The sequence below is a fragment of the Triturus cristatus genome, chromosome 8 (genome assembly GCF_964204655.1).
Source record: "Triturus cristatus chromosome 8, aTriCri1.1, whole genome shotgun sequence".
In the NCBI taxonomy this organism is placed as follows: Eukaryota; Metazoa; Chordata; class Amphibia; order Caudata; family Salamandridae; genus Triturus; species Triturus cristatus.
Window position 1 is genome coordinate 226269977 of NC_140591.1, and position 14007 is coordinate 226283983.

The following is a 14007-nucleotide window of genomic DNA, read 5'->3' on the forward strand; positions in this document are numbered from 1 at the left end:
CGGGTGGGGAGGGGGCACCCCAGATTCCTTCAGTACCAGCAGGCTGTGCCCCTAGTATCGCGCCGGGTGGGGAGGGGGCACCCCAGATCAGTACCAGCAGGCTGTGCCTCTAGTATCGCACCGGGTGGGGAGGGGGCACCCCAGATCCCTTCAGTGCCAGCAGGCTGTGCCTCTAGTATCGCCCCGGGTGGGGAGGGGCACCCCAGATCCCTTCAGTACCAGCAAGCTGTGCCTCTAGTATCGCACCGGGTGGGGAGGGGGCACCCCAGATCCCTTCAGTACCAGCAGACTGTGCCTCTAGTATCGCCCCGGGTGGGGAGGGGCACCCCAGATCCCTTCAGTACCAGCAGGCTGTGCCTCTGGTATCGTACCGGGTGGGGAGGGGGCGCCCAGACGCAGCCCCCCTCAGCCTGACAGCGCAGGCTGCAGCTCCCACAGGTCCCCGCTCGCTCTCCCATCATGCAGAGAGCCTCGTCTCCGGCAGGCAGGGCAGGTCTGTGGTGTCACGTTTCACTCCTCCAGTGGGCTGCTCCCACATTCCTCCCCGCCCGGCCTTGCAGCGAAGCCTCTTCTCCGGCGCAGGTAGCTCGCTGAGCGCACAGCAGGCTCAGCCCTCACCACGGAGCGGAGGATGGAGGCGGCAGCCGTGCTGGTGCTCTGCGCCCTCGCCTTCTTCCCGCACCCTCTGCAGGCCAGGGTGCTCCGGGCCGACGAGGACGGCTTCGCCGAGTGCAACGTCTTCTTCAAGGAGCAGAGCCCGCCGGAGGGCTTCGCCGACGCCGTCAGGATCTGCCAGAAATACAACGGGGAGCCGCGCTTCGCCACACTGTACAGCACCGAGCACAAGACCCCCCTGTACTCCGCCTTCAAGTACACCGAGGCGGCCCCCGGGAAGGATGAAGGCTGGCTCGTCGAGCCCCAGGTAAGACTGCCTCCTGCCTGGCAACAGCCCCCTGGCGATAGGGCTTTTATGGATATAGCGCCTTGAAGGGCACTGGGAAAGGTATACCTTTCATTGTGATTTTTCTCTTAGCCATGTGTAGGTGTTTTTAACATTGCTAAATATTACTCCATTTTGTGACCTGAGAGGGGCGAAAAGTGGAGTCGACATTATCTGGATTACAACCAGTTACCCGCATTGCCCAGTAACGTGTGTGGCACGTGCATTCGCCCCATACGCTTTTGTTTGATAACGTTTCTACTGGCACGTATGTAAGTTAACAAGCGCCATCTAAATGTAATTCCCAGTGCCCCACAGTACAACTGCGAAGGCTCATTACTGCCTGCGATCGAGCAGAGTGTCCGCGCCTGTTCCTCCCGCCTCTGCTGTAACACATAAACCCGCACAGGGCGTGACAACCGGGGGAATTTAGCACTTCCCAGAAGCTGCTCGCACGAGACATCTACCAGAGGCACCTGTACTGCAGACAAACACCCCGTGCTGGTTCAGTCCACGCACTGCCTCGACTACCGTGGCGGCGAGGCGAGGGTGCCAATGTCATAGAAGAGAGGGCAGTGGGCCCACGGCCTCCTGGGCGGTGGCAAAAGACGGTCACAATTGGGGTGCAGTGGACATCTTACACTCCTGAGACCCCAACACTAGGTGGGTGCACTTGAAAGGCGGGTGTTCTATCCATGGAACTGTGCGACGAAGTGACCCGTGAGACACTTCTCCAAAAGATGCTGCGTTTCTTCCTGCTACAAGCTTTGACATATTACTAGCAGAGGAGCTTGGCCCACGCGCCCTGAAACATCCCTTAGAGTGCATTTTAGCGCTATGTATGTCTACAAAAGGAAGTTAACATAACAGGCAAACCGCTACACACGGAGCTGTTATCCTCTCACAGCTCAGCTGTGTCTCTGTTCCATCTTCCACGGTTCTCACGGGCCTATACGACACTAACCCCACTTTTTCTGTGACATCATTGGACAGCTACCCTCACACACAGTCCACCACATTCTAAAATCCACTTTTTTAAATAGTGCTTAAATTTCGGGTTAACCGGCTTCCAGGCGCCCAGGCTCGAATTGGAAATGCGACTTACTGCTTCATTGTTTACCCTGTTAGGCCATTTTTGCCAAGTGGGCACCTGTCAGCCATACAGGGCCTTAAATCTGCCACCACACCCAATGATGGTTCAACATTTCCCATGCTGCTTCTGCCTGGCATGCTCCTGCTGATTTTTTGGGGTAACCCTGCCCAGCGCCAAGACGCATACCCGAGTCAAATTCCCCATTTTAGCAGCTGTGTTTCTTCCCGGTGCAGTGAGGGGAGGATCAGCCAGCCAGCCCCCCACCTCCCTCCCATCCCTGCCAGCCATTTCTTGGCTCTCCTGACGTGACAGTGTTGAAAAAGCATGTTTTTGTCATGTCAGGAATTCTAAACCCGAGCCTGCCTCCCACTCACGTCTGCAGAAAGCAAAGTAATCATCGGCCCCGCAGCCTGCACTGGGTGGGGCTGGCTGCAAAAGCACTGCAGCGAAGAGCAGCTGACAGGCCCGTCGGCCCCGCACCGAGTCCCCGAGGCTGCGGCAGGCGCACAGAGCCGGCATTGTTTGCAGGGCTGGGGACGGTGCGCGTCTGGAGCGTCGGAGTACGTGACACAAATACAGCGCGCAGCTAGCTGTGGTTATGCGCCTGTGTTTGGGCTTCTCAATAAAGCGTTCTTGTATCCATAGACCGCACAGTGATGCAGACAAGCGCTCGAGAAAGGGGTGGGTGGCCTTCCTTTGGTGTGTGCGCGGTTCCCTTCGAGCCCCATTGTCTGGGCCGGCCTCCCGTCCCACCCTGGCTGAGAGCAGCCCTAACCTGGGAATTGGCTAAATAGCCCTCTAGGGGAGGTTGCTGCTTTGAGGTGGAAGTATTTAACAAGCCTTGGCAAAGGCAGCAGGTTTCACCGTTGTGAGCTATTGGCTTTGCCAGTATCTTTTACCCATGCTGTACGGCATCAGCAAAAAACAGAAAGACACGATGATGTGCTACGCTTATGAGCGCGTGGCGTCATGATGTCATGCGGCTGCAGCCCGTCATTCAGCAGGCACTCACATGCTTCACTGCACATGCATACACCTATTGAATGACAGGTGCCATGTTTTTATTTACTGATCCAAGATGGTGGACTGCACTTGAAGCAGTAAATAAAAATAAACAAAATGACTTGCACAAAAGCAGACTGGCCTGGCAGCAAATCGGAGCTGCCAGGCCCTCCAAAACAAGTAAAAAAAAGCCTTTTAAGAACAGGGAGGTGTTGGACCAGTAAGATTGGGCTGTGTGGGCTTCAGATTTTCCAATACTCAGGCTAGCATATAATGTTTAAATACATTATAGGACTAGCAGGGTGTAAGAGTCCATTCATGCAGCCACCAAAGGAGCAAACTACCAACTGAGCATTCTGCAGAAACTTAAACCCTACCTACCACACGAAGATGTAAAACAAGTGGTCCAAGCCCTAGTATTACCCAGACTGGATTATGGTAGTGCCACACTATGTGGCCTACCTAGATACAAACTGGCCTATTTAAGAGCCTCCCTCAACGCAGCAGCAAGACTTGTCCTTGGAACTAAAAGAAATGCGCACATCTCACCAGCCCTAAAAGCCTTAAACTGGCTACCATACGAAGCAAGAATCCAACTGAAAATTGCTTGCATGACGCACAAAGCGTTACACTTCAACACCCCCAGTTACTTGGCCTAAAAGCTAGAAAAATCAGGGGACAGCAGACCCGCACGAAGTGCGCTCACCGTGCTTCTGAAACCCCAACAAACCCACAGAAAGGAAACTGGGGCTAGAGCATTCTCGGCCATTGCACCCAAGATATGGAACTCTTTACCACCGGACCTTTGCCAAATTTCCTCTACCTCCATCTTCAAAAAAGAAGCCAAATCTTATCCACCGACTAAGTTCTTATCCTAAGTCAATATATCGGTGACTTTGAAAAGGTTTAGATACCAAACTCTTATGTAGATTGTCCTTCCTAGTATTGGCTTTATTCCAGTCCAATCCCTGTTAACCTATTTTTAATTTATGATATGTTTGGCTCTCACGCATATGTTTGCCTGTTGACCAGACCAATTGTTAATCGTATTCTCTTAATGTAAAGCGCTCTTATACCCGCTAGGGTCACGTTCGCGCGATACAAAACTTTATAAATAAATACATAGGAGAGGGGGCTAAGGGGCAAAGGAAGAGGAATGCTCGTTGGTAGGAGTGCTAAGAGAGAAAATGGGAGCAACATGGATCAGGTGGGGGGGCGAGCATTGAACAGTTAATCGGCTCACGAGGGAGAGAGTAACCGACGGGAGTCAATGTTAGACTGGGACAGAAAATAGGCTCAAGCTGCAAAAAAATGTGCTTCACATTTGTGAATTTGATACCTAGAAAAGTAGCCCATGTTTGCAAATTGAGGCAGTTTTGAACTTGCAAAGACAAGCTGTATAAGTATTTTGCAAGGTGTGGGAGATTGCATGGATTTGAGCTGCTGTAGGCCATGTTTGTTTTAATATCAGCGAAATCAACGGTAAAAACCGTCCCATCAGACCATAAAAAGGCCTAAAAACAGCCAAAACACAGCCCACACACTGACATGTCAGACCAGCCCATCGGACATTGCCTGATTGCCCTATAGGCCCGTCCGACCCTGGAGGCATGGGGTAACAGCACGGAGCATAGGGTTGTGTACTGAGGGAGAAGAAGCCGCACACGAGGAAGAAAACAAGAACATCTGCTGTCTGGCAGGCGAGACCTAAAACTACCTCAAAACAGCACAATCTTCAAAGTACATTAAATAAAAAGTAGTAGGGTTTGCAGAACTCCCAATTTCTCAGGGTCAGACGCACGCATTCTCTCTAGACACATTAAATGATGTGCTTGCCTATAGATAGGTACTTTGCCTGGGCTTAATTTAAAGGCTAGAGCTACTGACCCCTCTTCTCTTTTCTTTGTTCAAGCAGAGATGGCGCTGCACTCAGACCACTTCATGTTAAGCTGTGTATAGACGGTAAATCCCGTTACACGTAAAAAGAAAAGCCAGAGACCCCACCTGGAGCGTGCGATGGAAGAGGGGAGTTGTGGCTAACACCTGATCACAAACTCCCCTGGCTGCCACGTGAGGCTCGTTCTCATGCTAACAGAACTCCTGCACATGGTTCAAAGACAGAGCACAGGTGAACAGGGCAGCACACACCTCAGGCACACACACAGAACACCCACACAGAACACCAGGCACAACACTCAGCTTGGGGATTGCCCCTCGTCACCTTCAGCAAGTGCAGCCTCGGCTGTAACCCAGAGCAGCCGTTTCCTCTCCATTTTTGCTCCATATATCCCCGCCCCAGGAGCAGCCCTTAAACCCAGGCTCACAAGGCAAGAAATGGGCCTGCCTGCCCCTCCAGCTAAGAGTCTCTCTGATAAGCTGATTGTGCTTTGCTATTTATCATCCAGACTCACATGTTAGGCCTATAAATGACAGAAGGGTTACTGCACATGTACACATGGAGGTGCACTCAGCAATTATTGCACAGGCACACATCTTTAAGGTACCCCTGTGTCCTCAGTGTAGGAACACTGCTTGAACGAATCCATTCCCTGCTCAGAGCAGGCCCTTTTCAGTGCACTCCCGCCCCATACAGCTCAGCGTGCTTTTCAGTGTACTCCGAGTTGATCAGTGAGACTCCGTTGTGTTGTGTGTGGGCTCTCTCACTCAGGAGACTGTCACCCCTGCAGAGCTGGGTCCTGGTTAGTAGACTCCAGTGGGCCTCAGAGGTGGGGCCTGTGGTCCTTCACCAAGGACACTGACTGCCTGGGACGTCACTCTCTCAGATGCCCTCAGTGCTAGCCTGCCAGGACAGGCTGGTGCGCTGTGCCCACATTCCTGAGCCCACTCCTGGCTGCCAGGGAACAGACAGAGGTCAGAGTCAGGTCAAACACTGACTCACTGATAACAAGCCCTGGCCTGGTGAAAGATCCTGCCAGAGGAGAAGATACCCAGCATGCCTCAGTCTGCCTTTGGCGACACATCCAACAACATGGATACCCAGTACAAGAAGAAACAAAGCACACAGCAATGTAATAACACTGTGGCATGTGGGGGAGTCCTCTCTCATGAAACTCCCGACATTAGAATACTCTTAATGAGATACGTACGTCATTAGCCACACGTGGACATATATTGTAGGCCACTAGAGACGTCAGAGCCCTCGGCAGCACAGTATTGTACATAGCGCTTCACGCCCCTGCTGAAGTGGCGAAGCACTTTGCGGGTGGGCTGCAAGTTACCCTGTTGGGCATACTTGGCTGGAGGGGCGTTGGCTCGTAGTCGCCTATGTGAAAGGTATAGTAGTGATATTTGCAATAACACCAGTTATGATCTTATTGTGTTATTTGATGCTCTACTTTGGCGTGTAATGGAGTGAAAATGAGAGAGAAAAATGACGCTTGAACCTGTAGGGTAGTGATGTGTTTGGTGGGGTGTGCAGCTGGCCTATGGGGAGTGTTTGTATGTGTGATTGGCAGAGGCAACTCCTACCGTCTTGCTCCTAACAAGTAGTTCTACTCATGCGTAGGGTGGTTCTGCTTTTACACTTATTTAATTCTGGCTAACTCTGACCCGGTCGATCCGTAGAGGTGATCAATGCTTCTATCTGGGGTTTGGATTGCACGTAGCAATGGTAGAAAGCAATTTACCTCTTACCTGTCCTTCTAGCAGCCCTATTGTTGCAAAGGTCTACCTTGGACTTAGTGGGTTGTTACCGACTTGACGGTGTAATCTAAAGAGTAAGAGAATAAGGATCTGACCACACAGTGGCCAGAATTTACAATTAGTTGTCATGGTACTTTTTATATATAGGATAAAGTACCCCCTGCTGTACATTCAAATGATATTGCAAGACACTGATGATTTCTGTGCAGTAGCGGCCCATGGAGGGAGTGCTGGGGGGTGGCGGGGCGTGGGAGGAGTAGGGTGGGGGTAGTAAACTGCGGAATAAGGCCTAACGGAGGTAAGTAAACAAATAAATAAATAAAACGAATTTCATTGCGCGCGCTGCATTGGCCGCTACTGGTTCTGTGAACACAAATAGGAGTAAGGCCGAAGATCGAGTTCCATTAGAAGGTCATGGAATTCCCAGGTTACTTGCACCATCCTTATAATGTACATCAAGAGTACTTTATTCCTTATAATACATGGTCACACCATAACTCTTCACACAAACCACTTAAATCCTTGATGTGGGACCCTTTCACATTAAGAGATTGGATGTTTGTAAACATGAAGAATACAATTAGAATCTCTTGTGCAAATTGAAAACACTAAACAGCAGTTAGAGATTTGTTGCAAAAAATATTAGGCTCAGTTTAACACAAGTCAGATTTAAAAAATGCTGTGGTTGAAAATGTGTAGAAATGTGAAGAGAAATTCTACCTTTCTTATAATCACCTACAGCCTGGAAAACATAAACATGTTGCCTTAAATATCTAATTTCTTCTTATAACTGTTCATCTAGAAAAACCGAGTAGAAGAAGGGAAAGAAACATTTCGCTTCAGTTTTTAAAGTTCTCCTATAATTATGCTCCATGACGGGTCTTTACCCTCGGCTGCTTTCCCTGGCAGTAGGTATTGTGATGTCACAACTCAACTGTAACAAGTTGTTTGAGTGGATTGGCTGCTTCATTGCTTAATTATAGGTGACTAGAGACGTCAGAAGTCGCATGTAATAAGGATATAAGTGAAGGGCTTTTATACAGGGATTGTAGGCTCCCATTCATTTAATCCCATAAAACAAGCTTGATTGCTCCTAGTATACTTGTGGGCTGGATTCTAAGTGCAGGTCGAAGTAGCCTAAAATGATGATTTGTGGATTGTCTGAATGAGATAAGATAAAATAGCCTAAGATGTAACCCTTGAAAAAAGGATTACATATAAACGGCTGACAATCTACAGTAAATCCAGTGCTTAATTTGAGCCAGTGGTTCCGGTGCTCGGCACCGGCACTTAATTGTCAACACCGGTGCTAGTGATAGTCTGCCACAAGGTGACGATGCCTGGCTAATTTAGAGATGGCCACGACAAGAGATTATTATTTCAATGTACATTAAAAATGACTATTACCGGCCGCCCAAGCCATCTGTATAGCTTTGGGGGCCTGAAATAGTCTGAATTGTCACACCTGTAGGAGTGTGATGGTTAGTAGTTGTGTTGTTACTATCATTGGAAGCATGCCAGGGGCAATGTATAGTGCAAGCTGCAGGGGCCTCTTGACGAGAACCCGGGCACTTTTTTTTTTTTTTTTTTACAAATTAAGCACTGAGTAAATCCATAAAATATGACTAGGTAATAAATCCCATTCTACAGTAAAATATTAAGTCCCTCATAATATCTTTTCAATTAACCATGAAACTTTTATTACATATACTTGTTACCACACCATAACGGGTCTATCTAAGTAAAACATCAAGAAGGCCTCAGACAGATTCAAAAATGAGGTCCCCAGACTGTGGACCACTCTGGTGGGATTCCTGGTGACATTCTGTCCTTAACTTCCCGATCCACTCAAGCACAATGGGTGTGAAGGAATGTTTACAGCAGGGCGCATGTCATTCTCCTGAGCTATATGTAGGGGCTAACCTTAGGCACACCATTATTAGTTCTAAAAAGTAAACTCATGTTGGTGTTCTAATAGGCCTGTTTGATACTTTGTAATGTTATATTTTTCATATTGATTTTGTGGGGGAAATGGAGCGAGTGACGAAGGCTGTAGAACACTTCAAGCATATTTTTTTTTTATTATGCTTCTTAGGTGGTGACTTGGTCATTTTAGCTGGCGTTCCCGACCATGCCATTCCCAAACATGCTGTGTGCCTCCTTTGTGGTCCTGATGCTTAGTTATGGAGTTATGGGTCAAACAAGGTGCTATGTGAGTGACTGCCAATCCCTAATATGTTCCCATGAGGGCATGTGGTCATCAGATGTTCATTTGCACATCAAACCACAATCAAGCACTTTCTCGGGAATAGTATATATGGGGTAAATGTGAACAGACTGTTTTGACAGGGATTACTCAGTGTAGAATGAGCGAATAACTGAAAATGCATCTTCCTAGTGCTCTATGGCTAAAATGTATTGTCTGCCAGGACTGTGGATTCTGGCTTCCCCAGGATGTTAGCAGGGGGTTTGTGTGTTCACCTCACTAGTTAAGAACTATTTGGCAGGTTAATCTGTGACCTTAAAAGAAGCATCACCTTAGCAGATACCATGGCCTAAGGTATGTCCTCTGCTTACACCTGAACAAAGATCTGTCGAGTGTCCATCCCCACCGCTGTGGTAAGCTCTGGCAGAAGGGACTGAAGCTCAATAACTAGTATCTGAATGGCTGAATATCTGTCTGACTGGAATGCACCAGCTCCAATGATGTTAAGAGATGCCTGCCTTCATCATGGGACCAGGACTTTTTATATGAATTGTTACCAAGAAACTGAACTGAACTTTCTGCACGATGCACTTGAAGTTGAGTGAATTCCTCCAAAAGTCATTGATTCGGAGCGGATGTTTCCCCCTACTACTAACTGACTTTTCATGAGACTGTACGGTGGGCCTCTGTGTTTGGAAAATGTGTTCCGCTTTGACTTCCATTGGAAGCTCTGTGCCCAGCCTGACATATGAATGCAGCAGGAAAAGAAGGTTTTCTGCGCTCCCATTAGCGGCGGCCATTCTCAAAGGATTGAGTAAATGGCTTGCATTACTGTGAGCTCTAGGTAGATTACTCTGCCTGCTTAGAACCTGAATTATCATCTCAAGAACTAAGGGTTAGTTGTTTGAGAGCTGCCAAGCCAATAGCTGCAGAACAGAGAAAAAGCTCTCACCACTACCACCACCTAACAGTAGGGAATGCATGAAGACCACTTGTACTTGTTTCCAGGAGCAAGAGAGACGAACACAGGAAACCTCCAGTGTGGACGTCTACGCCTGGACAAGTCACTCTTCTTCATCCTTTGACTTGAGTGCTGCTTTTTGTGCTCTCTGCAACATTGTGAACCTTCTCACGCTGTCGCCATAGTTCTATTGAGGCACATTTACCTGGCCTTCAAGGTCACACGACATCCCTAGGGTCATGCATTCACACATCTTTTTGTACTGTATCAACAGAGGTCTGCTTCCACTTGAGGACCATGAACACTAGAATAATGGTGGATATTGAGGATAGGTGCTGCACACCACCGTGGCGCTTGCGTGAGACAAGATCTCTCCACGCTTGTCCCTGAGCCCTCGCAGCCACACGTAAAAGCCAATCCCCATGTATCTATCTGCCAGCAGAGACACTTATGCCTGTTGCAAATATCTTCCCAGACGTTTCCAACTTTCCCTTGCAAACCAGAAGCGGTATTGTTAATTCTTCAACCGCAGATTGTGCGTTCATCCTCCCTACTTGAGAGAATCTCACTATTTACATTACTTGAGGTGAAAGTAACTTACTGTCAGTTTAACTGTGAATTAAAGTCATCACCTTACCACTGGAGTTATAACACTGATTGAACTCAGCACCACCCTTCAAACGTAAGCCTTGACGTAAGGGCATCGCTGCTACAGGAGAGTCAAAGCTTAAAAAACAGCTTCCTGCCATTCTGTGACCTCTCAGTTGTATTTGGTTCCTCAAGTAGGACAACAGGCAATACTTGTTAGTTTGCTCGCCCAGCTTCCGTGGAACTGCTTTAATCATGATGCGAGTCAAGAGGCTCACGCCATCAACATTGTTTCAGAGGAGATCACACACTCCCGACTGGCATGCAGAACATACATATGTAGTCATCTTTGAAATATCCTTGTGCTAACTGCCCCGAGGACCTTGCCTGGTGTCTATGAAGAGATCAATGTGATCGCATAATAACTCCTTAATGTGAGTGAGGACACTGATAACTGTATGCCGGCCAAGAGTTCCTGGCGGCATCAAGCGCCTCAAAAGCTGCATGCAGAACAAGTGTTTTACATATCTTTACTATGAGAGGGAAGCTTCTTAAGTCGAGGGCAATACTGAATAACCCCAGTTGACAACAAACCCACAGGACATTAGGTTGGAGAGGGCTTGGAGAAGATCTCAACCTCTGTTGGGTCCACACACCATGCCCAGTGCCTGAATGATCTCTTGGGGGAAGGAAGGTATAAATGTCCTTTTGACTTCCTTTGCCCCCACCTAGTAGAGTAAACAAGCATTAGCAAAGACAATAGGTTTTGCCTTTATGACCTATTAGCATAGGCAATGGTTTTTAGCCATGCTGCAAGCATCCTTAATGCTGTGCATCGTGGCTAAAATTAATTGCTTTTAAAAGAAAAGAAAAACATTTGACCCAAGCACTGCATTGTTTTGTAGGTCTGTGAGCCTACAAAATCACCCAGGCCGATCTGAATTGCAAGCAACCCTAGGGAGGTGGGAAGGACGGGAAAGCCAAAGCAACACTGGGGAGCGAGAGAGGTCAAAGCAGCACAGAGAAGGATGGGAGGGACGAAAAAGCCAAAGCAACACATAAGAGGGACAAATGGATTAAAAATGAACACAAGGGAGGGCGATAGGGACAGGAAAGTAACATGGAGGGCGTGAGTGGTGGGAAGCAACACAGAGTTTGCAGTTAGGCTACGGGTAGAAGCACATAGGTGAGCGCTCTCATGAAGTGCCGAACAAAAAAATGAAGTGCTTGAGCAGCAAGCAGTGGAAGCTGAGGTCCAACCAATCAAAGTCACGGTGAAAAGTCAATACTCCAAGAGAGAGACAACCACAAGATTGACAAGCCGAGACGTGAATAAGAACCAGGCAAATGAGAGTGATAAGAAAGCCAACCAATGGTAATCAATGGGTGCACTCTAAGCCGCTTTACATTCTTGGTAAGCCACAATATGTCTTGAAACAGACGGCGTTCGACCTAAAAAAACACAGGGCTTTGGGTGGATATTCTTGCAAGCACTGTTACCAGTACCCAAGCACCGTTGGTCAAAATGAGACCGTTATGAGCAAACAATCTTAGTCTGTCCCCCAGCTGTACCTGGGTAAAACAAGATGATTGTTGCCTGTAATCCGGAGGCTGGGTTATAGTTCGAGGTGTTCCTGCCAATGCCTCTGCCCTATCGAGCACATCCTCCTCAAGCTGCGGACAGGAAGGAAGTGTTCCAATGAGGATGGTCCTGCCACCCCCCTCTTCTGCAGGCAACTGGGGCTCTTTGAGAGCTTTGAAAGTATGATCAAACCGACAAGCGCTTTTGGCCTTGTCTGACCCCTCCAAAAAGGGCAGAATTAAACACCTCATCAAAGACAGGTGCATCTTCTCTAACACGGTAAATGTGTTTGCAAATTTGCTTCAATCTTTTATGAAAGAATCTCTGAAGAGCAGGCCTTCCACCACGGGGCTCGCCTCAGACGTGGGCAGTTCTGCCCATATAGGGTCAACTTGGAATAGAATTGATCTGCGCCTCTCGGGTGATATGCTGTAGTTAGCCTTTCCTAGAAGACAGATAGCTCACCACGCCAAGCAAGCCAATGTATCAGGGATTTTTGGATTGCCTTTGTTTTTCACCTGGTAGGCCATCTCAGGGTTTTTGGTATTGAGCCTGAGAAGTCGAGTAATTTATCACAACCTGTTGATTCCTTTTTTTGGTGTCTGGTGAACATTTTTATGAAAGTCAACATATATCAGTCAACATCAGGTGTCAGCGCCATTTTTCCCAGTGGCGAAGCTCGTGGACATTTCGCTTTGAGCTTGTTGCAAACCTCTTCTTCAAAAGTCCTTCATTGGCCAGATTGGACATACACGGCCATGGCTGGTCCCGGGAAACAATCATCTGACCTGAGGCGTATTATGTCCAGATCGAGTTTCGGCCAATGATTGAGTGGGTTGATAATGTAATTTTCTATCTTGTACTTTTCTGCATCAAGCTCTCTCTGTAAGCGGGTGGCAGAATTTCTAGGAGTCTGACAGATCCGATGAGCCCTACTCTGTGTTTGAATCACCCTTGCCCTAGGGGTGGGAAGGTGCTACATTCAGGGTCTTCTAAGAAGGCAGATTTTACTTTATCCAGGGCATCAGAGTGAGCGCAGTACTCGGGCTTTCATTTTGCCTTGTTGCCTTATTGTCTGGGACCCTCCTAGCTGTGGGTCACTCTGGCTGGAGATCAGGCCCTTCCTCCGAGTGCATATAATTCTTTAGTAGTTTGGTAAACAGCGACAAGGCTTATGGTAGTGCCGAAAGGACCTGAGAGTAGCATCTATAGCACCCGAAAAGGACTGTGTAAAAAGCAAAATGAGGAGACCTCCCAAAATCTTTCCTCCTGATCATCCAGCGGATTGGATTGACTTGATGCGGTGATGCATTCATCGTGTTAAAATTTTTCAATACAGAAAAACATATACCTTTATTACATGTGGCGTTCACTGGCCACAATGGCAATACAAGGGAGTTGCCCAGGTGAGTATTAACCTTAGGGAGTAGGTGGAGTCTTTACCGTATGGGGTATCGGGATGAAGATGTGCTGGCCCCCTATAGGCAAGACCAGTGTATTGAATTATTGCAACTGATTGGCTACGTTGCTTTGTGCTTCTCCCTATGAGTATCATGGGAGTTGTAGTTTAATACACTTTTGTAACTAATGTGTATAAGAGAAGCACAATCTGAGCCTCCCGTTCTTGCATCAAATTTATTTTAAAAGTGGTAGCCTGGAATGGTAAATACAGTGGCATACAGCTGTGAATTTGAAAGATGATCTTATTGTTTTTAGTATATTTCCATTTGACAATACGGTCTTTCGCTTCCTGTTTCTTCTCATGGTCTCTCCTGGTGAGAAGCTTATTTTGGAAAAGATGCTTAATCATGTACCACTCCTCAAGGACATACACGGGACCTATAAATACACATCTGCACTTGGAGGATGTTTGTAGATGTGTTTATTTGGAGTGTTTCGGATTTTGAAGCCAAAAGTAATGCGTGAAATGGGTGACTATTGTGTTTTTTGGGAGAACACCCGTCCCTTTAAA

At 47.8% G+C, this 14007-nt stretch overlaps 1 protein-coding gene across 1 annotated transcript in view; it reads left to right on the forward strand.

Moving 5' to 3' along the window:
* The first annotated feature begins 534 nt into the window (after positions 1-534).
* The window catches only part of ENDOD1 (endonuclease domain containing 1), a 31860-nt gene continuing 18387 nt past the window's right edge, over positions 535-14007 (forward strand). The window contains exon 1 of the mRNA XM_085621414.1: positions 535-922. Coding sequence (XP_085477540.1) covers positions 632-922 — 291 coding nt within the window. The 5' untranslated portion in view covers positions 535-631. The remainder of the gene's footprint in view (positions 923-14007) is intronic.